Source organism: Galendromus occidentalis, unplaced genomic scaffold (genome assembly GCF_000255335.2).
Source record: "Galendromus occidentalis unplaced genomic scaffold, Mocc_1.1 scf7180000075612, whole genome shotgun sequence".
In the NCBI taxonomy this organism is placed as follows: Eukaryota; Metazoa; Arthropoda; class Arachnida; order Mesostigmata; family Phytoseiidae; genus Galendromus; species Galendromus occidentalis.
Window position 1 is genome coordinate 1,652,525 of NW_003803602.1, and position 21,963 is coordinate 1,674,487.

Consider the following 21,963-nt stretch of genomic DNA (forward strand, 5'->3'; position numbering starts at 1 on the left):
CCCATCAAGCTGTGTCCGAAGTCTCAGATCTTCTGTATATGTAACTTTTCGCAGAGCTCGTCTTGCCGAAAGTCTGTAAATAAAATTCGTGATGCAAAGATTCCCTTCGCATCCCTCGCGTCGGTCGTACGCGGAAGAACAGCGAGAATCTTGGAGACTCAACGCAGGTCAACGGGGTCGCAACAGGAAAAGAGAATGATTGAAAGCGCAATGAAACAATCGTGTTTGACACTAAATCCAATTTTATACACGTCACGTCTTGGATATACATACTCTGTACAAACACATCGCCTTATATTAACCAGCAAATTGTATATACATCCCAGTTCGAGATTCCGCTGAACGGACTTCATCGGAATCGCTAAGCGGCGACGAGTCTGGCGGAGTCACTACGTGGGTACCTCCTATCTGCAAAAGCACTCACGAGGGTTTACACTCGCCTGGGTCTGCTTCGGCTAAGTATTTAGTTCCTTTGAATTGCTGCATATCTTGGAGCTCCGCCAAGGGTCTGTCAGTGGCTCCGGGTCTGGAATTGCCTGCGGGAAATTCGAGAGTCGATGAAAGATACCAGGAGCCCTCGTCGGTTCCGCGGTCAGAGTCTCAGAAACGAGCGGAGTACCGCCGAGAGCAAATCTGCATCAGCTTCTGCACATCGACGCTGTTTCGAGCGGTAAGTCGCCAGTCCTGATTCGGCGACCTGCTGCGCTTCGAGGAAATGATTTAATTCTCATGGTCCCATCCTTCTCCAGAAAATGTCCAAAGGGGTTCAGTGGAGCCAGGGCCGGCTGAACTTTGGCGCTCATCAGCCGCGCCACAGATCCGTAGGGATTCTTTCAAGACGAGACAGAAGGTGGGGAAGAGGGAACAAGTCATACTTCTCCCGGACTTCGGGGATGGTTATCGGATGGAGTCGAAGCTCGGGTTCGGAAAATTCGGGACGTACCGGACGTTGACGGTTCCAGGTTTTCGCTTTCGGCCACAGTTTCCTTGTGAATTTTCGCATCGTTCTCTTTCATACGATTCTTGCTCTGGGGCGTATGACGCACAATGACCTTATCTTTCAGCACACGTTCTTTTCTGGAATGATTATTCAAGACCGTAAATATTACGCACAGGGAGTGGGACGGAGGTCATCGGAAAATTGATGAGACAATTCCCAGCTTCTCAGAGCATTCATCAGATCCTTCTGGGGGCCGAAGACGAAATTTGGGCTATCTTACATGTCGGGATGGCGGAAGCAGAATTCCTTCAAAGCATCGTATTTTTTCTTCAACGCATCCACATCATCTGCGGCGCAGTCTAGAAGAACGATGCCTCAGTTTTGGGCTTATCTCTTGTCGATAGCGAATCGGGGTTCAACCGAATGAAATGTCTTAAATTGATGGTAATTCTCCATGGTAAAAGAATGGCATATCGTAAATCGCGGTCTCCACACTCACTGCCTTTCCTCGAGCCGACTGTATCCGCGACCTGGCCTTTGATGACGCTTATCGGGTCTATCCCATGTGCTTTGAAGTATTCGAGATATTTGTCGTTTGTATTCACGACTTTAGTCCGTTCCTTCCACACATCGTCCAATTTCTGTTCAGCTTCTTCGCGCGCCATTTTTTCTTGTTCGAGCTTCATCTTGATGACCCACAGTTCTTCGAAACGAACTTGAACCCCAACTTCGTGGGTTTTCACGACTTTCGGACAGTCTTTCTCAGAATCACCCAATATTGCGTCCAGTCCGCGACCAACATCCGTCGGACACACCTGGAATTCCGATGGGTCGAAATTGAGGCCTCTTCTCCGAGCTAGTTTTGGGAGCATGTGGAAAACATCACGTTCTATGAATTCGACGCGAACGAAACATACCGAGCCGGGACTTGCCATGCAACGTGTAACGAAGGAAAATCTATTTATGGCGGATCGTGGCGGTGTGGCCTGGAAAATGTGGATGCTCATCACTGTGCGCCAGACGAGGACCGGGGGGAAACGGAAAGCATCGAACGACTTCGCGAGGCTCGGACTGAGTCGCGATCGAAGAAGAGCTCCTACCTTCCCATCTGATGTCTGAGTGGATGCATCCTCACTCGCGATGATCGGGACCGAGGTCTCGGCATCCGAAGTTGCTACGCTCGCCTGTATCTCGCAGCAAAAAGTGCTCACTTCGGCCTGACTTTCAGCATCGGCCTTTTCAGCCTTCCTCATGACAGGCTCCGTATCCGTTTGAACCTCTACTTCACTTCGTTCGACGGTTTCACAAGGGACGATGACGGTTTGAGTTCCGAGTTCGGTCTGGTCGGTTTGATCTCGTAACGTTTCGTCGGTCGTTTCCGCTTCTCCGATGTCCAGGGCCAAACCACAGATCGAAGTCTCGGCGTCTCTCCTGGACACCTGTAGGACTTTGGCAATGAAGTTAGCGTCTACAAACAATAAATCAGCTTCGGAGGATAGCAATGACGAATCGGAGAACCGCAGTCTTACTTTCGGAGATCTCTATTTGGATTCCGACATCGCGAACATTCGCGGGAAGCAGCGTCGGAGTATTTTCCGTATCAAGCCAAGACACTTCAGAGCAGCGCGCAGGAGTCAAGACAGTTTTTCTGACCGCTCGGGGGGTACCGAGGTCGATCAGCGGTATCGAGTCCCTGCAAACTCTTTGAAGTGTCCTTAGCGGAGTGTCGAACGCCGGCGAGCTGATTTCTATGGTTGCCTCGGGCGACGTGCTAGCGTCTACGAGGATTCTCCGGTGGGTTTCTGGAACAGCGTCGGTTCTCTCTTCCTCGTCATGGTTGAGCTCCTCGCACTGGCAGGCAGCATCAGACATTTCGGGTTTCGCCTCAGGAGCCGTGGGCACCGATCTGTTGCACAGGGTCATCACCGTGTCCTCAGACGGCGCAGGGGTTGAGCAAGAGCTCGATACCATGAGGGTGCGTTTGAGCATTCGGTTTTCCAATCTCATGCCTTGGATTTTCTGACGCGGTGTTGCCATGCTGTGGGGAGATCGAAATTATTGAGCACCTCAGAGATGAATCTCTTCTACGCCGATGAGATCCGCCCCCGAGCAGTCGACCTCGACGTTCGGAAATTCGTTTTTCCATCGAATAATTGGGATGCGCGTACATCTTGAGCTTCGTTCCGAAGGGACTGTCTTCTTCCAGTTCGCTCTCCTCTTCAGGGATCTGACTGAGGTCTGGTCGTGCTTCAGGAATCGGGGTAGCCGCGTTTCTAGAGTCGAGACAAACTCGTTTCGCTGCTGGGGTGCACGACCCGCCACAATACAAGCCCTTCTCATTACGCAAAAACTCCAATTCCTCTCTCAGAGATTCAATCTCCAGTCGAGCCTCCTGCAAGTTCAAATAAAAGTACGCCCTCGGAAACCTCGAATTTTGAGCTCAGTCCCTTAATCCGTATTCCTTAATCCGTCCGATTCCGATCACATGAGCCCTACGTATTTACCTCGAGCTCTTCCCGCAGATTTGGAGGAGCGTTCTCATCCCGAGTGGAATCCTCTTCCCTCAGAGTGGTTTTCGCTTCGGTCTTCGGGAATGCCTCCTCGCTCTTCCGTTTCCGGGGCCTCGCGGGAGTGCAAAAATCGAACTCTTCTCTGTATGCGCCGTATCGCGCGATGAACGAGTCGTTGTGGACGCTCGTGAGGTCGAGCATCGCCGATTTCGCCGGCGTGGCGGTGGCAGCGATTTGACCTGGACACCACGTTTCTCTACGACGGGTGTCAGTCCGTCGACTCTGGATCTGCGATAGTAGACCCTTCGTTTCAAAACTTCAAGGACGGATCAAGTCAAATGTTTAACACGACTGAATATCGGAATGAGCCTGCAGAAGCTTGGGCTCTCTTGAAACTCACCGCTGAAGCATTTCGATCAGAGACCGATGATGGCAGCTCTCCGCCGATAGCGAGTTTCTGCAGCCCCTCGATTTTCTTCCGCAGTTTGTCAATCGTGTCGTCTTTCTCTTTGAGCTGCTGCTCTTTCCCTGTTTCCACTTTCTGGAATAGGGATTTGGTCAGAACTTGACGCTCAAGGAACTCTCTAAAAACTCTCGTCCCGTGAAATTGATCGGCTCTCGAGCCAATGATGAATATCCAAGAACTGAGAACTTGCCGAGATGAGCGCTTTGAGGGACTCGATCTCCTTGTTTCGTTTCCGTAGCAGACTGGCATCTTCCGCCAAAACCTGGTTGATCACCGGTTTGTTCGTGATGCGTTTCGCATCGGAACCGAATCTCAGAGTCGACAAGCTCGTCTCGTAATCCGAAGGAGAGATGTTACAGATGATCGCGGTGCGGGAATTCCCTCCGAGGGAGTTTTGCAGAATTCTCGTCAACTTCGAGTCGCTGCAAGAAAACTTTCGCGTGAATTCCTCGATTTATGCAGAACTCCCGCCACCCGAAATCGAGTCCCGAATCGTCACGACATGGACCACGCAGAACTCACCGGAAATTGATGTGTTTTTCCCCGGTCGATAATTTTCGGATCACGATTCCGAGCGCCGTCAGTGACGTATTTATATGGCAACCTTCCCGGAGCCTCGTACCCGTAGCTCCCGTGTGAGTCGCTCGTTCGGAACCGGCGAGATCGACGAGATTCAGTTGCGAGATCCGAACCCCGTCTCTTTTATTCGTTTCTGAATTTCGATTCGATGATTCGATCGTGATTCGGAAAATCGAGTGCGAGCGAGAAGATCTCTCGTTCATGTTTGTGCAACCGACATGGCGGTTCTTGTCGCCTTCGGTCATGTAGTGGAAGATCTGCTCTGCATCCGTCGTAACCTGTTCTGTCAATCCGGCCACCGCCATGTCGGGACCTTTGATCTGGAGGTTGGCTGAGCTGGAGGTGTTCAGCAGATCGCGTATTTGCTCGTTGTAGATTTCCAGGTAGGAGATTCGGATGAGAAACTCTCGATCGGTCGCCTATGGGGAGAGCCATCATGGGATGATTATGATAATCAACCAGGACCTGAATAATCTAGAATGTAAACGATTGTGATCATCTTCTTGGTCCTAGGTCGTTTTCGAAGAGTTATCTCACTTTATGAATGTTATCGAATATTTGAGCGATGGCTCGTTTTATCACTCCAGGATCCTGATCGTTGCCCATCATTGTGTGAGTTTTGCCGGACGATGTTTGTCCGTAAGCGAAAACCGTCCCGTGATAACCGGCCATGACTGACGTGATTATTGAATGGACGACCTGGTCGTAAACATCGGCATTCGTTTTTTCTTGGGATAGTATGTGATCGAACGCGAAAACATTCTGTTGGCATTCCGGCCGAGCCGCGTAGATGACCTGGTCTTGAACCATCCATTCTTCCACGTCGTTTTCATCTTTAGGCGGACGCACCCTCACGGCGACGGATATACTATCGCTAGATGAGGTCATCTGGAAGAAGGAGCCGCATTGTGATACACCGTTAATAACGTCGGATTTCCAACGCCTGATCCGTGGAAACTTCTCGCTGTAGCTCGAGATCGCTAGAAGCCCACGGAGGGGAAAGGAATCATTTTCGCAGAACTTGCTCCGAAACGAAGAGGAGCACACAGTGTGCGAGAATCCTGCTCTGATAAGAGTTACGGTAGAAGGTCTGCCCAATTCGGTAACCGGTGGGTTCGAGTTCGAATTCGAAGCTTGGCTTCCTTCACACAAGTCCGTCCGCGAACGCCGCTCTCGGAACTCCCCAAAGTGTACTCACCATGGAAGGGATGTCATTCGGCACAAATCGCGGGAACAAATCGAGTCGAAAGTCCGAGTCGCGATGTCCGTGGAAATTCAAACTCGACTATCACTGTTCTGGGATCTTTTAGCGCCAATCAGCACTTCGAAACTCCGTCGATTCGAACGTGAGAGCGCGCGATTTTTCGAATGTTCTCTCTACGAGTCCGCTGAGATCGGGAAACCTTCGCAAAGAACGTCCGCGAACCCGAGCAAGCTCATTGAAACATCCGTGGCGATTCAGCGGCCGAATTCCTCAAGCCTCATTGCTTGATTCACTCCCATGGGAAGCGTTGCGTGCTCCCCCTCCCTCGATGGTGCGCTGTTCGGACTACCCAGTCCGCTGACATGAGATACTCTACTGGAGATCTCTCTTGGATGAATTATATTTTACAGGAGGATTGCGAACCGGGTGATAGAAACTTGGCATTCAGCGTATCAAGCTATCCCAGAACGAAATGATTAAGAGCTCTATCGGATACCTCCGCGGACAGTGCGCTGAGGAGGCAGCACTAGAGACAGTGTTCGTCCGCTGCACATATCATGCTTCTTCGCTCGTCCAGATGCAGAATCTAGCGCATGCGGAGCTCACTTTCCTCCTCTCTCTCGGGTCCGCGTGTTTATTTATCTGAGGGATATCGAATATCAAGTGTCCATGATCCGTGGCGTATCTCTGCAGTCGAAACCAGAACCTTACTCCTGTGTCGTCCGTAACCCACCACTGCCGTCTCAAGGGCACGAGAGATCCGCTTGAGAAGCCCTTCGGCGGGTCGGCGAAACAACGGAAATTAGGTTCACCCGAGCGGGCGAATTACAAGAATAAGAGTCATATGAGCCCCTAATGTGAAACCCTCGAATGTTACGCGCCGATCTCTAGGGTCACCGAGTTTCCTGCTCGGTCCTTCAGCCCTATCAGCCCCCAGCTCGGATCATTTCACGAGAACCGATAAGGCTTCGTTTAGTTTTAACACATTCAGTACCACTGAGGAACGCGGCGTCCCTCAGTTCTCCCGGGATACCGGAAAATTCCGCCCGGTGGCACTCCATGTGCTGCCTACAATAAAATTTCTCCCACATCTCACTCAGTCGCGTTCGTGGTGACCGGTACAATGTCTTATTTCGTTCATTCAATGGACGCCAACTGTCACTCTCTGCGTCGATAACATACTCTGTGAGCGCTAAGACAACGCTCTGAGGTGACGCCAAACTCTCTCGTGTTTTCCCAGGCGGTTGATCTGATGCTCAAAATGGATGACCATCCCGCTACGCTCGCTTCTCATTTTCAAGGAATAAACGTCGAAGGGTCTTACCTAGACGTCAGCTCCTTTCAATACTGCAACGAAAGCGTCGACACCGATGAGAACTGCATTTACGGGCTCATCATCGGGAGTCAAGTCGGAACCAAGGCGACTCTCGATCGCAATTGAGCAAATGCAAATAAGTCGAAAGTTACACCGGAGCTCTCTTTCCAGAACGAATGAATTCTTGGCGAAAACTGAGGGAACAAAGTAACCTCCCTGAAGTCCTACGATGACAAGGCTACAGAAAGTCCCCGTCACCTGAAATTGCTCTCGGTGGGCAGTCCTCACCATATTGCTTGAGTACGACAGCTTTGGGGTCGTGGTCACGATGATGGTCACGATCTCATGTGACTTGCAGGATATCAGCTCGCAAGCCCAACAGCGGGTGGATGTTACCATAGATGATGAGAGGATAACATTGATTGGGTCGAACATCGCAGCTCGCAGCTGACTCCGTCGATCGTAGACTCCACGCAGTGGAAGCTGCAGACCTTTTTCCGTCGAGTCTGAATCAGCATGTAGTGTGTCTTCCCTCATATTGATATAAGGTCGCTCCAAGCTTGTGAATTCTTTCACATTTTGTACCGTCATTGGTGAATGGAGATGTAGATTAGTCGCGGCAAGCGGAAACTTCGCGACAATTGCCGCGTCTTGCCTCGACATGCCACGATTTGCCGACTCGATTCCTTGAGCGCACGAATTGCCCCGACTCGACAGATCTCACTGAACTCCCGCTGCAGACGCTGGCTCCATGGATACTGGGGCCGACGAAGCTCCTACCTCGTGAGGGCCTCCACTGATCCCTAGCTTCCTTGATACTCTCTCATCGTCACTTACTTCCTTACTCCCCTGATGGTTTAGTTGGGCAACCTAGAGCACCAAGAACGAATAGCATAAAATCAATGACGGTTCCCTTCCAAATGCGGGACGCTAATCATTCGTGTCTTGGTCCGGGAGGTTTTTCAAAGGGTTCCGTCGAAATAATCCCGATTGCGGATATTCCAGAAGCGTCGGCGTCGTTTTCAAATACTCATTCCGATGATACGCGCTGTATCCTCAGTTTCTTTCCGCGCTCTTCCCCGGAAGTGCGTCGTCCCTCACAAGCCTTCCTGGCGATTCGATTCCGCGTATAAGATTTTGGGTTCCTTGCGGCGAGGGGTAGCCTCAACAGCTTCGCGGAGTCGAGCCGTGTGTAGTATTTCTAGCGGGAGGACCCGCAAGAGCGATAGAGCTGCAGTAAATATATGCAAGAGTAGTAATCAATTAATCAAAAATCATCGGCGGTTTGCCACTGGCCAAGAGCACATGACTACACGAGGGTAAAGGTTGAGTTCTTCCGTGTGAGATCTCCCGGATAGTCAAAGGCTGAAAATAAGTCGTTGTGACCATTCACGTCGACAATAATCGATTCAGTCCGGAAGATGACCATCAAAACTCGCTTTGTACGGAAGCGACAGCTCATTCTCCCATCATCCGGAGTTTGGAGTTCGCGCGTTTGATCGGTTTGAATTCCTTTACCGCATGTTTATCCCCTCGAAGCTTGAGTGAATTGATTCACGGCCAATGCGAGAGACTCATGAATCTGCTCGGATGCAATGCAGAATCACCGATGTCTCAAGACATTTGCTGTGCAGAAACTGAGGGACCGACGAACCGTGGGCGGGGGAATCGTCGCGCGCAGTTCCATCAGCAGCCGACAGCTTTGTTGCAACGAGCTGGCTGCTCTGCTCGTATCACGCCACATCGAGCTGAAGCTCGGCGGCTGAACGTGTTCGTCCGATCGCTTTGCGAGTTTTTTTAAGCTTATTGCGGCCTCAAACGCGCACACCAGCGTATTTTAAGCTATATATTATATATAGCTTATACCCTAAAACCTTCCGCAATGGCCGCATAAATGCAAATCTTTTGGGCTTTGTCCCACCATATTTATTCAATTCCGTGTCGCTAAATTTTTTTCAAGTGGAAATCTGGTGTTAGATCTGCAATATTAAATCGTGATTAAAGTTTTTCTTGTTCAATCGACCCGATAAATCTAAAAAATCAACTTCGACGCAACACCTCGAGATCAGGAAGACTGTGTGGCCGCGTTTGAAATCCAACAATCGGGAAAATCTGAGGAGAGGCAACGACGAAATTGACGGAGAGGAAACCAACAAAATTCGGCATGACAAGTTCTGGATGCCCCTGGGGGAAGCTACCCCAGCCAGCGGCGGCTCTCTTTGACGGTGAGTTGGAAGCTTGGGACGACGCGATGGCGAAGCAAGCTCCCCGGGCCCTCCGGTCTTGACGGTCGATTCCCATGCGATTTTGCCGACGGGTTCCCCCAAATGTGTATTTCCGCCGGTCATAGGCAGGGGATCTCAATCCAGGGGGTGGAAACTCCTAACCAAACTCGACTTGGCTCGGTACCGGAGCATTTCTCTTCCTTGTGGTCGTCGTTTTCGCCATGAGCGAGCTCTGCCCAGACAAGTAGGGTCCTTGCTGCGGTAAGCCATCCAGTGGGACAAAGTCGAATCGCTAGTATAGTCGGTGGCTGTGCCGTGGCTCCGTCATTGCTTCAGATTACATTCGTGGGAGCACCGATTTTGGTGGAAAACGCACAGTTTCTGATCTCATCTATTCCTCCCAATGACTTGGATAGAAAAATTCCCCTCAGGCTCGGGACAATTCTGTCCGATTCTAAACGGTGACTACCTTCGCCTCGAGCGCGTTTGTGTTCGGATATGAGAACGTTCCGAGCTGTGCCGCGGGAAGTCGGAATTGAGACTCCCGTACTCCAGGTTCCGTATTGATTCTCTTCTGCCTCTCACAGATGTTATGAGCGAGGAGTTGGCACGCGAGTTCGAGAAAGAAGAGCTCATTTCAGCATCGATGATCCCCATCGACAAGTCACCAAGCCTCCAAGACTCGCCTCCGAACACCGACGACGACCTCATGTTGGCCCGCATGCTCCAGGAGCAGTTCGATCGCGAAGCTAACGGAGAAGAAGCCTTGAAAATCGAAGTGGAGAATCGCGACAGCGAACGCAACTTGAGAGATGGCGATTCGATCGCCCCGGACTCGGACTCCGACGACGAGGCTCGGGACGTCGATCGTTTCGCTACTCAACAGCGGACGAATCCTCCGATCGGTTTTCGAGGATTCTCCCGCGACCAGGATGGTACGATCAAAACGAAACACGATGCTGACATGTGTGGACGGAAACACGCTTGCAAAGTCATGGAGCTTACATCATCAATCGCGACGGGTGACGGCGCCGGTTTCGACATGAAACTCAACAACAGCGTCTATAACTCGCTCCGAGGTAGGCGAATTAATCGATTGCGTACGATATGGAATTCTGTGCTGGCTGTGTTCGTACCTTGACCATATTAATTATTCCTCCATTCTGCAGTCCACTCCAAGATGGAGGAGCGTCGAGCGTCACGTCTGCACGACAAAAAAGAAAAAGCAACGGCCGAACAGACGATGGACGCGGCGACCCGTCTCCTGATTTTCAAGCTGATCAATCGCGACATCCTGGAAATGCTCAACGGTTGCATTTCCACCGGCAAGGAGTCCACGGTTTTCCACGCTCAGGGTGGAAGTACCACGGAGTTCAACGTCCCCAAGGAATGCGCCATTAAAGTTTTCAAGACCACACTCAATGAGTTCAAGAATCGCGCCGAATATATCAAAGACGATTTCCGCTTCAAAGATCGTGTCGGGAAACTCAACGATCGCAAAACTCTTCTCGTCTGGGCTGAGAAAGAACTCTTCAACTTGAAGAAGATCCACCGCGCCGGCATAAACTGTCCCCAAGCTGTCATCCTGCGCAAACATGTCTTGGTCATGACTTTCATCGGGTTCGCGGGGAAACCTGCTCCGAAGCTGCGGGACGCTAACCTGAACCGCGAACAGCTCAAGGAAGCCCTTATCCAATGTTGCGACGTGATAAAGAAACTCTATCAGATCTGCAAACTCGTCCACGCCGACTTCTCGGAGTACAACATTCTCTGGCATCTCGGTAACATATGGGTCATTGACGTATCCCAGGCGGTGGACAGGCTGCATCCGAATGCGCTCGAATTCCTCTTGCGCGACTGCACGAACATCACCGAGTTTTTCCGCAGAAGCGGCTTAGAGAACGTGCCCGCACCCAAGGAATTGTTCCAACAGGTGTGCGGCTTAGAGCTGCCCGGCGAGGGCGCCGAACTGCTTTCGCAAATCCGTAATTTCGTCCGCGAGCGAGACCTTTTCCAGAAAGACGACGCATGCCACCAGTGCGACGAGTTCGAGGTGATGTTCAGACACTCAGGCCACCTCCTTAACTTGGCCGACGATTCTGATTAGAACCCCGATGAACAACCAGATTTCCATTCGGACTATAGTGTATGCGCCCAGCGTCGAAGTTTCACTCGTGCCCCATGAATTGTCCGGAGAGGGAGCCAAAGATGAATATCGGAGTTTGTCAGCTTTCGTGATTACTCACCCGCATATCTATCCTATTATCATTATTATTATTATTACAAGAAGAACATTCATTCCGAAAGCTGACTCCTTCGTGCGTAAGATGCATTCGATCTCAGAAAGAGAGTAAACTCGACGCTGTGCCCATACAAATATTCGCGATGATTCGGCAAAATGTCTATAATCTGTGAAAATATGGCGACCTCCCGGTCGTCGTGATCTTCTTGAATAAAATTCACTTGTTAAAAAAATTCCGCGAAATGCTTGCATCTCAGCTGCATCAATTCATAGCGCCTGACATCGACGCGGAACAGGGGAGACTGAGAATGGTGGCCGATTTCGGCGATGCGACATGCCGCGCTCCCTCCCTGAGATCCCCGCAGAGATGAGGCAGGACGGCGGGACCTGTATCGTATCATTCGACGACCGTTCTCCCCTTGGGAGTTCCTTGAATCGTTTGCAATGCGGTACTCCTGCAAGAATGCTCCCAGGACCTTACGGCGGAAGTTGACCGCTGTTCAGGTCTCCGGTGTTGAGACCTTCCTCTCACTCCTTCGGAGGGTGCGGACCGATATCTATCGATGTGGCGGGATTAGTGAGGCTCGATGGTGTGCGCGACCGGATCCGCTGCACGACTCATCGAGCTGGAGGAACTTGAAAGCGTGCGCGGGATTTCGCGATTCAGTCAAACGGCCAATCCAGTCTTAAAGGTAACGAACAAATATTTATTTTATGATTTGCTTCATAACTCAGACAGTGTCCGCACGGTAGACTTCGTGAAGGGAAGCTATAGAAGCTTGCTCTGGCTTCCAGAAATCCACTGTGTGTCGAGCGAGGATTCGTGCTACGGGTCTCAACTTCTTCCACCATGGCTTCTGGATCCAGACGCGGTATCTGTGAAGGGCAGTGATCGTATGAAACATTTAGTTAGCTCTCTCGAAAGATATTCCCCATCTCATCGCGAATTCGAAGTAGCGAAAGCCCAGAAACGGTCCTCGGCGACAATGACTTGCAGCCACCCAGGTGACGGCCAGTATCCCAATAGATGGCCGCCTCGCAGAATCTCATCCGAGACCGACCAGGTAGAAGTCTAGCAAGGATAGAGAGAGAATACATCTTCCCAACGTAAGATCAATTTATTCCTCTGGTATGTCGAATTGGGGAGGAGTGACCCCAACAAGAAGTCGACTGGCGATAGCCGCAATTTCCTTCTAACCGAAAGCGAGTCCTCAGATCAGAGACATCCTCAAATAGCTCACTCCTCCGGAACTTACTCACCCCAAGAAATAACAAACGCACTTCACGCACATGGCCAGTGGCGTAACGACCATCGCTGCCGTATTATAATAATAATCTCAGTGTCCAATCTGTGTTCACTTCTTGAAAGCACTTCATTACAGAGTGTAATTCCATCAGTAACAAGTGAAACCACTCTACAGAAGCGAATCTATTCTGCCATCGAATTCGAGTTCTAGTTTCTGAGTCGATCCTGATGTGGATCTCGCCCGAAGGGGTTCAATCTAAATTAGTTAAATATCGCCGAGGGTAATTATTGTCCACTCATCATATCGGTTTCTCGCCACTTCCGAAGTGATTAAGCTAGCTGGAAGTGTTCGTGTCGGAGAGATTCTGATGGCTGGGAATCGCGAAAACTCCCTCCACTAAGCACCGACCACTGGGCTCTGAGGATCATTCTAGTTGCACGTTTCGGTGTAAAGTGCTTCCGCAATGTCTTCTGCGATCGATTGACTGAAGCAGAGCGCGGCTCTCTTGCGTTCGTCGGCTGATTTTTCCAGGTAGGCAACCGACGTCGCCAGTGTGTAGAGAAGAGGCCGGAGACACAGCCACCATTGGTCGATTGGCAGACGAGTCCTGAGAAACAGCTCTTTACTGTTCGTTCCTGATCCGACTCAGGTCGGCAGTGTTTAGGAGAAAACATGCGAATCAGGCTCAGGCTCACCGATAATTGGAAGCAGTGAGTGTGGTTGGCACCAAAGCAAGCAGCGGATTGTCTGACGGGTCATGCCGGAGTCAAGGCGCCGTGGGCAAATTAAAGTCGACAAAAGCGGACCGCGCTATAATATCGTCGCTATCAGAGTGAACCCAAACCAGAACCGTTAAGTCTAAGTCCATAAGGCCAAAAAGAGCTCGTGTTAGACCACACAACTAGCTCTGCCAGATGAAAAACCCAAGAAAAAAACCCTCCCGGAGCTCGCATCAGCTAAATGAACGGAATCGGAGGCACGAGTGCTGGTTCCTCGTGGCGGACCCGATCCAAGGGAGGGATTAGGTATATGAAGGACCGCAGGCGCGGTCCAGCAAAGGAACCGGAGCCCCGTAGACAAAGCATGCTTACAACGAAATCATGTTAGGCTGTTAAAAAAAGATCAGAGGCAAAACTCACTTGAAATCGGTGTCTTTTTTCAGGTCCTGGATCGGTGTGAAGCGGTATTGACGCTTGACCAGTCCCAGAAGCACCGCCGATTCCGGTGTCTGCAAATATTTAATGATCCAATGAGTTTCGAAATTTCGCGGCAGATGCATCTCCGGACTGTATAGAGGGATTGAAATCTCGGAATGCCACGAAATATCGATCCAACAGTGAGTACCTTGCAGAACTCAGGGCCCTTGTTGAGTGCCTCGACGAGGAAGTTTGCTGCTTTTGAAGCCATTTTGGTGCCGAAGTTTCTGTCGAAAGGAGAGGGGCTACCTCCTTGCTGCATGTGACCTAGGATGTTCTGGCGGGTTGAGAAGATTTCTTTTCCTTCTTCCGAGTAGAGTCGATAGATGAAGTCGGTACTGTAGTTCTCATTTGCTTTTTCGTTGCGGAGTATCAGACCTCTCGAGACTCCTTCAGACATTTTCGCCTGCATGTGCATCACATCGTTCATGAGGTCTTTGATTGAGAACTTCTCCTCGAAAATATAGGCAGCATCCGCACCACCCGCCAGACCAGCTAAGGTCGCCAGATATCCACAATAGCCACCCATTGTCTCCACGACAAATACCTGCAGGGAATCAAGGTTATAAGGAGCTCCCGCTCTCCATCAATGATCAGGGTCTGGAACGCGATCATGCTTCATGATCGGAAAATTTGAGCTCACCCTCCGTTTTGTGCCTTGGGCAGATTGTCGGATCCTATCGCAAATCTCAGTGATTTCATTGAGCGCGGTGTCGGCTCCGAGTGAGAAATCGGTGCCAGGAACGTTATTGGATATGGTTGCGGGCACAACGCACATGGGAATGCACAATTCCGGGAAAGTTGCTCGCGCGTCGGCCAATTGCTGAACGGCATGGAAGCCCTCAAAGCCTCCGACGACCAGCAGTCCTTGGATGTTGAACTTCTTCAGGACTTCGACGACCCTCGGCATTTGTTTTTCAGGGAGAGTTCTCTTAGTACCCAAGAACGCTCCTCCTTGACCGACCCAGCCGGCCACGTCGTGCCATTCAACAGGTTTTATGTTTTCCTCGAGGAGACCCTCGATGCCTTCGTGAATCGCCAGAACTGTATCACCTCTATAGAGACAGTTCCGTACGAAAGACCTGACGGCGGCGTTCATGCCGCAGCATGGGGCTCCAACGTGCATGACGGCCATGATGAATCCCTTCTTGCCTTCATTGTTGAGCTTCGGTGGTTTCAGTCGGGTCAGCATTTTATAGGTGAGCAAGTTGCGTTCGAAAGAGGTCCCCCTCAACTTGACGGCGTTTTGCCAATCCTTATTGGCCATGCACTTCCCGACTTCTTTAGTTTTTTCGACGCATTGCATGAGGGGAACTCTCACGGCTTGATTCCCTGCGAGCGAAACGACATACGCTTCGGAGTCTGGCGTTGCTTCGAATAGAGCGAGGACGGCCTCGGCACCCATTCGGCAGCCGAGAACTCGATCGAAAGCTGATGGTGACCCTCCGCGCTGTACGTGACCGAGGACGGTGACTCGAGTGTCTTGATTGAGACGATCGACGACGACTTTCTTGACGTCGTCCGCCGTGATGGGCTTTCCTTCCCGATCCATCGCACCCTCTGGGGAATGGAGGTCAGATTAGGCATAGGTCACCCGAGCGAATGACAGGGGCCGGCGAAAGAAAGTTCCCGAGAAGAGACCGACGTTGCACGGTTCTGATTTCGGATTTCGACATGGAGCTCCCTCGGCATTGATTCAGAGAATCGATCAAATGTTCATGCTGCGGAATGTCTTCGGTATCGAAGCAAACTCACCCGCGACGATGATGATGTTCAATCGTTGGCCCCCTTCTCGTTCTCGGAGGAGTTTCGTACACAGGATCTCCTGCCAATTACCCTCGGGAGGCCATTCGGGGATAAAAACAAAATCAGCCTCAGAGGCGAGAGCTGCGACCAGGGCCAAATATCCACAATGCCGTCCCATAACTTCGAGGATGAACGTTCTCTGATGAGACGATGCCGTGGTGACGATCGCGTCGACAGCTTCCAGAATACGGTGCAGAGCCGAATCCGTGCCTGAAATGCGGATGGAGACTCCGAAGATGAATGAGAGCCATCGTATTGGGCAATGGCAAGCACCCGTATGCGACATAGCGGTGAACGTACCGATTGTCATATCTGTTCCGCAAAAGTCGTTGTCGATAGAGCCGACCATGCCCACAATGTTGAGATGGGAGTACTTCTTGCGTTCATCCGGTGTAATTTTTCCGATTTCCAAGAGTTCATCTAGGATTGATGACCACTCCCGACGGAAGAGATCCGCTCCCGTTAGTGATCCGTCTCCTCCGATAACCACCAGATTTGTTATCCCATGCTTGATTAGATTATGAGCCGCTCGCAAACGTCCTTGCCGCTCGCGGAAGTCCTTGCATCGAGCAGAACCAATAATGGTGCCACCTGTGTTTTTGGGACAACGACAGTGGAGATAAGAGGAACAAACAATCAACACTCTGGACTATACGGAGCTTAAGGTGGCAGACCTTGGCGTCGAGTGCGAGATATGACACCTTACCTTTATGGATAATTCCCGAGACTGACACCCAAGTGGCCTCCTCGATCATGGCTCCGCCATCGACCATTCCCTGATATCCTTCTCGAATGAAGAAAACTCGGGCACCCAAGTACAATCCCATGCGGACAACTGCACGGACTGCGGCATTCATACCTTGAATCAAGATTCGCCGTAATTATTCTCGCGAGCTAATTGTTGGCTGCCGATCGAGAAGTCTTCCGGAGTCGGGGGGGCGCGACCCACCCCGACGGCGGTATCGTCCTCGTAATCATTTTCCGTAGAGCACCCCGCTCCCAATCAACGGATGCTTTCCATGAGAAGAGCTCTGGGATAGTGGAACCCAGATGCTACGCCCAAACATTGTCCTATCTAGAGCATCGAGTTGTTCCGTGCGGAGTTGGCGAAAACCCCCGGTCAAGGATCATCGACTGACTACATACTACGGAAGGGGAGACTAAATTAGCATTCGACGACTTTCGACTCCTCTCGAGCTTCTTCGAACCCCATCCGGTCTCTTGCCGCAATCTACCCCGCGGAGCATCTCCCACGGGTCTGTGATGAGTCTTCCGACCCCTCGGAACTGCATCGTTGTGGTGTCGTGTTGTAAGAGGACGCTCTCGTCCGATTCGGGGACCGAGAACAAGAAAGTCATCCCGGGAGAGATGAATGAAAGAATGCCGCTCGCTCAGGCGCGCGTCCCGCTCGAACCGCGGATGATTCGGGCGATGTGCGCCGCAATCGGCGATGAACCCATCCGGTCAAGTGACAGCAAAGACAATGCACCATCGCCCAAGTCACGGCAGCGCTCACGATGAATTGTAAACACCTTTCTTGCGGATTTGTGCCAAGTGCGGCAACAGGTCTCGAGCTCGGCGCGGTTGTCGGAGTCCCGGATAGAAATTTTTCGGGCGTCGAAACCACATCTCGGAACGCAAGCGATGCTGACATGTGGGACCGCGACGCGATCAGATCACATGATCCCTAATGGGTTGCTCCTGCAAACGAGCCAGGTCTGCAGCTGGGGCAGAAGATCGTTTCTGGGCCTCCGACGAGAGCCGTCTGTCGCCGGCTTCCCAGAACTCTTCGCCGAGAATTCGAAGAAGTTGTCGAACAGCAGCACGTTGTCTGGGGCAATGAACTCCTCCGCGCGGCCCAGCGACTCCGCAATGACATTCAGCCACAGTGTGACCTTCAGAGAAGCTCATGGAAAATCGATTCTTGGACGTGGGCACCGAATCCCACCCATTGAAGGCACTGAATCTGTAGCCTAGAATAGAACACTGTAACATACCTTGGGAGTCTCCTCCGGAGGTGAAAACCCCTATCACCTTTCCCTTGTGAGCTCCGGGGTTGAGCCCCTTCGTAGCTACGGTCTTGTTCATGTTCGCCGATGGAGAACTAGGAGTGTTTCCGTCTTCAGACTCTGGATGGTGTCGAGAAAGTGGTAGACCCAGAGTTGCTCTCTGAGTCTCCTCTGCTGCCTCCGTCTAACCTTGCACTACTGTTTACGTGCAGAGCGCTGCAAGCGGCCTGACTGGCTTAGTGGTGGGCTCACGAGCAGTGGTTCTCCGACTCCTTCACCACTAGCGACGATGACTACCGAGAGGAAGGGATACGTCTGTCGTCTGCTACCGCACTGAGGAACCTCACTCTTTTCTGCGCTTCAATCAATCACAACCCTCGCTGAGAGGTTCCATCACTGAACGGAGTCAGAGCTGCTTTTCACACCGTTAATGACCTTCGAGAGCGAACAGCTGTTCAGATGACGGTGTGGAGGAAGCGCGCGAGAGCCGAGAGGGACGGACGGATGGATGAATGAATGGATGGACGGGTAGGGCGACGTGCAACTCTTGAGAATGGGTCATATAGCGCCGGGCTCGTTTTCGTCGTGTCAACCCTGATGAAGTTTCATTGTTGTTCAGAAATCGACAAACACACATGGAATGCGGGCAATGCAGAAGGGGACACGTCCCGCTGCAAGTATGTAATATCTGGTGCATGATTCGAGATTCAGTCACATTGGCTCCGATGAGGATTCGCGATGTCCACTGCTGGAAGGAGGAATGTCTCCTCACCAGCAATCAGCTAGTGAATTCTAAGCTCGCCTGCGGAGATAGATGCGGGATAGCGGGCGGAAGTTTGCCGTCGCAGCTCACCGGCTAAGCCGACGGATACGCTAATCACGCTCCTAGAAAATCAGCATGGGAAATCAAGCTTTACTGCGTGCCCAGACACAGACCTTCAAGAGACATTTATGTATACATTTACATCTAGTGGGGACCTGGTCCACACAAGACAGAAGAGAGCGTCTCGTCCTTCGAAACATTCGGGGGCGTCCCTTCACCGGGGATAACGGCGAAACCCGCCGATTCCACTCCGGATGGAGGGGGGGGGGGGTAGGAATTATGATCGCCAATGAAAATTGGCTCATGAATGAAGAATGTCCCACTAGAATTACTCGATACGAGTTGTTCGAAAGCGACCGCGAGGGGAAAGCAGGAAAACCCGCGAAAGCCGGGGCTGTTATCCCCATCCGAGGGATCTAGCTCGAGTGATATCCCCAGGAGGAGGAGGGACGCGAACCGGGGCGGAATAGATTTTTGTGTCGGTATACGTAGCCTACAAAAGAGGACGACAAAATGGTCAGCTGTCTGACGACAGGTCAGAGTACCTGCACCAAGAATGCAGCGAAGACTCGCACGAACTCATTGGGGGTGCTTCGAAGGCGCGCATGGAGCGATTCGCAGAACTGGAAGATTCCAGAGGTTGGCTCGGATCCGCGAGCGAGAATCGGCTCGTCATAAATAACACACATCGGAAAAATATGAAGGCAATTTATTCGGGAGAACGCTGTCATCTTCCATGTACTATGCAACGAGGTAGCCTACGGGGAACTCAGGGGTATGGACATTGATATCAGACAATCATCTGATTACAGCTGACTGAGTTCAATAAATCGAGTCGAGGACTGACCTGAACATCTCGAAAGCCGGAGGGGAACCGAAAGCCATGGTGGATAAAGCCCAAGCGAGTATAGGGACCAGAAACCCTGAGAAATTAGATACTGGGCGATCGGCCAGCCGACCACGAAATACTCGAGGAGGCCATCCTGAGCAATTTTAGGAAACATACGAAAAAGATCAGGGTCGTTCAGAACTACCCGATAGCACAGAAGAATTTTCCCCTCATACCAAGGGGAGGACATCACGGATAAGTGTTCACTGTTCACCCGGATAACTCGAGGCACTTCATTGATTCAGTTCCTATAACACGGTCCCGGAAAAACACGGGGAAGCTGCTCAGCGAGGTATCGGAGTTAGGAGTATCGAGGAGTCCGATCCAACCCCGCCAAGGGTTTGCGAAATGTGCGGACTCAAGAGGGGTTCTCGAGTCTAAAGGTCCAGGAACGAATACTACCGGTTCAAGATAAGTCCAAGCAGCAGCGAATGACGCCCTGTAACTCGAGAAAGTACCTAGAGGGACAGGGAAAAGTCTGGGGAGAGAGTCTTACTCGGAAGCAGTGCGTGGCACACGGGGGGGCAGAGCCTTCTCGCTCGACGAGGATGACCACGACATATTCGATAGAGGGAGAGATGCGGTGACAAGCTGAATATTTCGTCCACATAGATCTCGCGAACGAAACCGATCCATTCGGAAGCGGACTCTCTCCCGAACAGTAGTATTCGCTGGTCGTCTCCTCCACGTTTGTTCGTACGGGATGACGATTGCACATCGACTTGGAGGGAGGGCGAGTTGTCTTGACGCTGCTTTCCGAGCTCTGGTCACCACCCCAGCTAGCGACTCGGCACTGGGAGCGAGAAAATTCGCTGTTCTCGGAGGACCCTCCGAAAGCACTCTGCATCACCCGGGGCGGAATACTCTGGCTGTCGATGGCGTGGTGTTTTAGACTCTCGACAATTCTATCGCCCCCGGATTCGTTTCAGCGTAATAGACACCAGTCGTCTTCGATTCTCCGTTCGTGGCGACAGGCGTATGCGAGGGCGCCTCGCAAGAACCGACTTGCTGGCAGCCCCGAAGTTGAGTTGATCCGTCCTTGCTCCTCGACTCTCATATATACACATGACTGTCTTGGGCCAGCTTCGGTGTCCCTCATCCCGATACTCTGGCATCTTCTCCTTCGAAGTTCTCCCTCCCGGTGGCCGTTACTTGGGATTCGGTCTTCGCTGTCTCTCGGCCGGTGATTGATCTTTCGAGCGAGACGGAGGCCTGTTTTACAGAGGAATGGAGGCAGGAGCTCGACCCCTTCAGACAAGCAAGTATCCACGGCACGCTCCTCCAACTTTCCCTAGAAATGTCCCTTCGGCGTTCTCACAGACTTCCGTCCAGCCGTAGGGATATTTCACTGTCGTGCCCTTCCCCTTGGGAGAACAATGGGCTAGGCTCTCGTCGTCAACCCAAGAGGAGATTTTCATCCTGCGACAGGTTTCTCCTCATACAATCGTGTGATTTGACTCTACTGGGGGCGTGATACGTTACACATACACGAATAGCTCTTGGTCTTGAGCTTGTCCTCGTGGAAAATGACTCTGTTCAGATTCTCATGAAGGAATTGAACCTTGATTCCAGAGGCGATGATCGTGCGACTGCTGAGTAATTTTGATTCACGTATAACTCTTCAAGTCAAGACCTCCTCCAATGCGGGGACTATGTATTAGCGCGGCTTGTCTACGGATAATTGGTACCGGGCGGGGAGGTAATCAGACAAGGATGCATATCTCGAAGTCTGTGATTCCCTGGAATGAGTTGGTCGCGAGAGTCTCGTTGGTGAGGATGTCCTCGCCATCATCTCTGCGCAGTCCGAGTCGGCCTACGTCTTTGGCTTAAGACCTCAGAGCCACTGCGGTGATCTGCGGTTTCAAACGCGGCTGGGCTCTCCCGATTTGCGGTAAACCGTAATCGCGGTTATTCCGAATCGCTGTTGTTTGCAAAGTCTAGACAAGACTATCGAGTCACGACCAGACAACAGGGATTGCGCTTCAGGAACCTGGTCTTTGATAGTTCACTCGGCGTGACGCTCTACTCGGGAGACCAAGGCCATGTCAACCTTGCTTATATCATGTGGAGGAGCTCTGATCTTTGGTTTCTCATCCGTAGCAGTGGCGGGCGTCGATTGTTCCCCCGTCGACCCTGAGCTCCTCTCCCATTCATCGATACCCTTCGCTACATCCCTTGCACAACTATCGTTCACAACTCGAGTTGTATTTGAGAATCATCGAACCAAAAGATCACGCTTGCGACTCTCGAGAATCCCATCCGAGGTGTATGGCCTGCAGCCGCAAGCCTTTGCCCCCAGGAAGGGGACCGGACCTACCATGATAGAACAAACTTGAAACCAAGTTTGACTCGGAACATTTCGTTCCGTAGTTCCAAAGTTCAAGCGCGGGAATTATTTTTGTCTATCTTGATTCCTAAGATATTCATGATATGAATGATGGAGTTGTTAATCTACGGTGAGCGGAAACTCGACGAGGATGATCGCCAATCTGATTTCCGATATTCATGATCG

At 51.5% G+C, this 21,963-nt stretch overlaps 3 protein-coding genes across 3 annotated transcripts; 1 reads left to right on the plus strand and 2 right to left on the minus strand.

Annotated features, from left to right (window-relative positions):
- Positions 1 to 230: 230 nt before the first annotated feature.
- Positions 231 to 5,791, minus strand: LOC100908762 (centromere-associated protein E). Its single transcript, XM_029111966.1, has 13 exons — positions 5,694 to 5,791; positions 5,033 to 5,383; positions 4,439 to 4,914; positions 4,107 to 4,338; positions 3,851 to 3,991; positions 3,445 to 3,732; positions 3,109 to 3,332; positions 2,608 to 2,978; positions 2,041 to 2,408; positions 1,440 to 1,755; positions 1,221 to 1,299; positions 944 to 1,077; positions 231 to 536 (listed from the first exon to the last, which is right to left on the minus strand). Exons 2-13 carry the CDS (start codon positions 5,381 to 5,383, stop codon positions 421 to 423), a joined length of 3,096 nt encoding a protein of 1,031 aa, XP_028967799.1. The 5' UTR covers positions 5,694 to 5,791; the 3' UTR covers positions 231 to 420.
- Positions 5,792 to 8,744: 2,953 nt separating this feature from the next.
- Positions 8,745 to 11,708, plus strand: LOC100905702 (serine/threonine-protein kinase RIO3). The gene is made up of 3 exons (XM_003737707.2): positions 8,745 to 9,239; positions 9,827 to 10,318; positions 10,409 to 11,708. Exons 1-3 carry the CDS (start codon positions 9,179 to 9,181, stop codon positions 11,344 to 11,346), a joined length of 1,491 nt encoding a protein of 496 aa, XP_003737755.1. The 5' UTR covers positions 8,745 to 9,178; the 3' UTR covers positions 11,347 to 11,708.
- A 1,096-nt stretch (positions 11,709 to 12,804) lies between these two features.
- Pfk (ATP-dependent 6-phosphofructokinase) lies at positions 12,805 to 18,197 on the minus strand. The gene is made up of 9 exons (XM_018640262.1): positions 17,728 to 18,197; positions 16,437 to 16,589; positions 16,031 to 16,321; positions 15,680 to 15,940; positions 15,326 to 15,484; positions 14,568 to 15,256; positions 14,073 to 14,471; positions 13,868 to 13,956; positions 12,805 to 13,335 (listed from the first exon to the last, which is right to left on the minus strand). The coding sequence occupies exons 1-9, from the start codon at positions 17,816 to 17,818 to the stop codon at positions 13,158 to 13,160; spliced, it is 2,310 nt and encodes a 769-aa protein (XP_018495778.1). The 5' UTR covers positions 17,819 to 18,197; the 3' UTR covers positions 12,805 to 13,157.
- Positions 18,198 to 21,963: the final 3,766 nt, after the last annotated feature.

Bases quoted from the DNA above. Each gene is read 5' to 3' on its own strand.
- LOC100908762 (XM_029111966.1), bottom strand. From the start codon at position 5,383: ATGACCTCATCTAGCGATAGTATATCCGTCGCCGTGAGGGTGCGTCCG. The intron at 2,979-3,108 runs GTACGCGCATCC...ATCTCCCCACAG, and splicing joins TTCGGAACGAAGCTCAAGAT to CATGGCAACACCGCGTCAGA. The intron at 537-943 runs GTACGTCCCGAA...AATTTCCCGCAG, and splicing joins CCTGGAACCGTCAACGTCCG to GCAATTCCAGACCCGGAGCC.
- LOC100905702 (XM_003737707.2), top strand. From the start codon at position 9,179: ATGACAAGTTCTGGATGCCCCTGGGGGAAGCTACCCCAGCCAGCGGCG. The intron at 9,240-9,826 runs GTGAGTTGGAAG...TGCCTCTCACAG, and splicing joins AGCGGCGGCTCTCTTTGACG to ATGTTATGAGCGAGGAGTTG. The intron at 10,319-10,408 runs GTAGGCGAATTA...TCCATTCTGCAG, and splicing joins CGTCTATAACTCGCTCCGAG to TCCACTCCAAGATGGAGGAG.
- Pfk (XM_018640262.1), bottom strand. From the start codon at position 17,818: ATGAACAAGACCGTAGCTACGAAGGGGCTCAACCCCGGAGCTCACAAG. The intron at 16,322-16,436 runs GTAAGGTGTCAT...CCAAAAACACAG, and splicing joins CTCGGGAATTATCCATAAAG to GTGGCACCATTATTGGTTCT. The intron at 15,485-15,679 runs GTGAGTTTGCTT...TCCATTCCCCAG, and splicing joins GAACATCATCATCGTCGCGG to AGGGTGCGATGGATCGGGAA.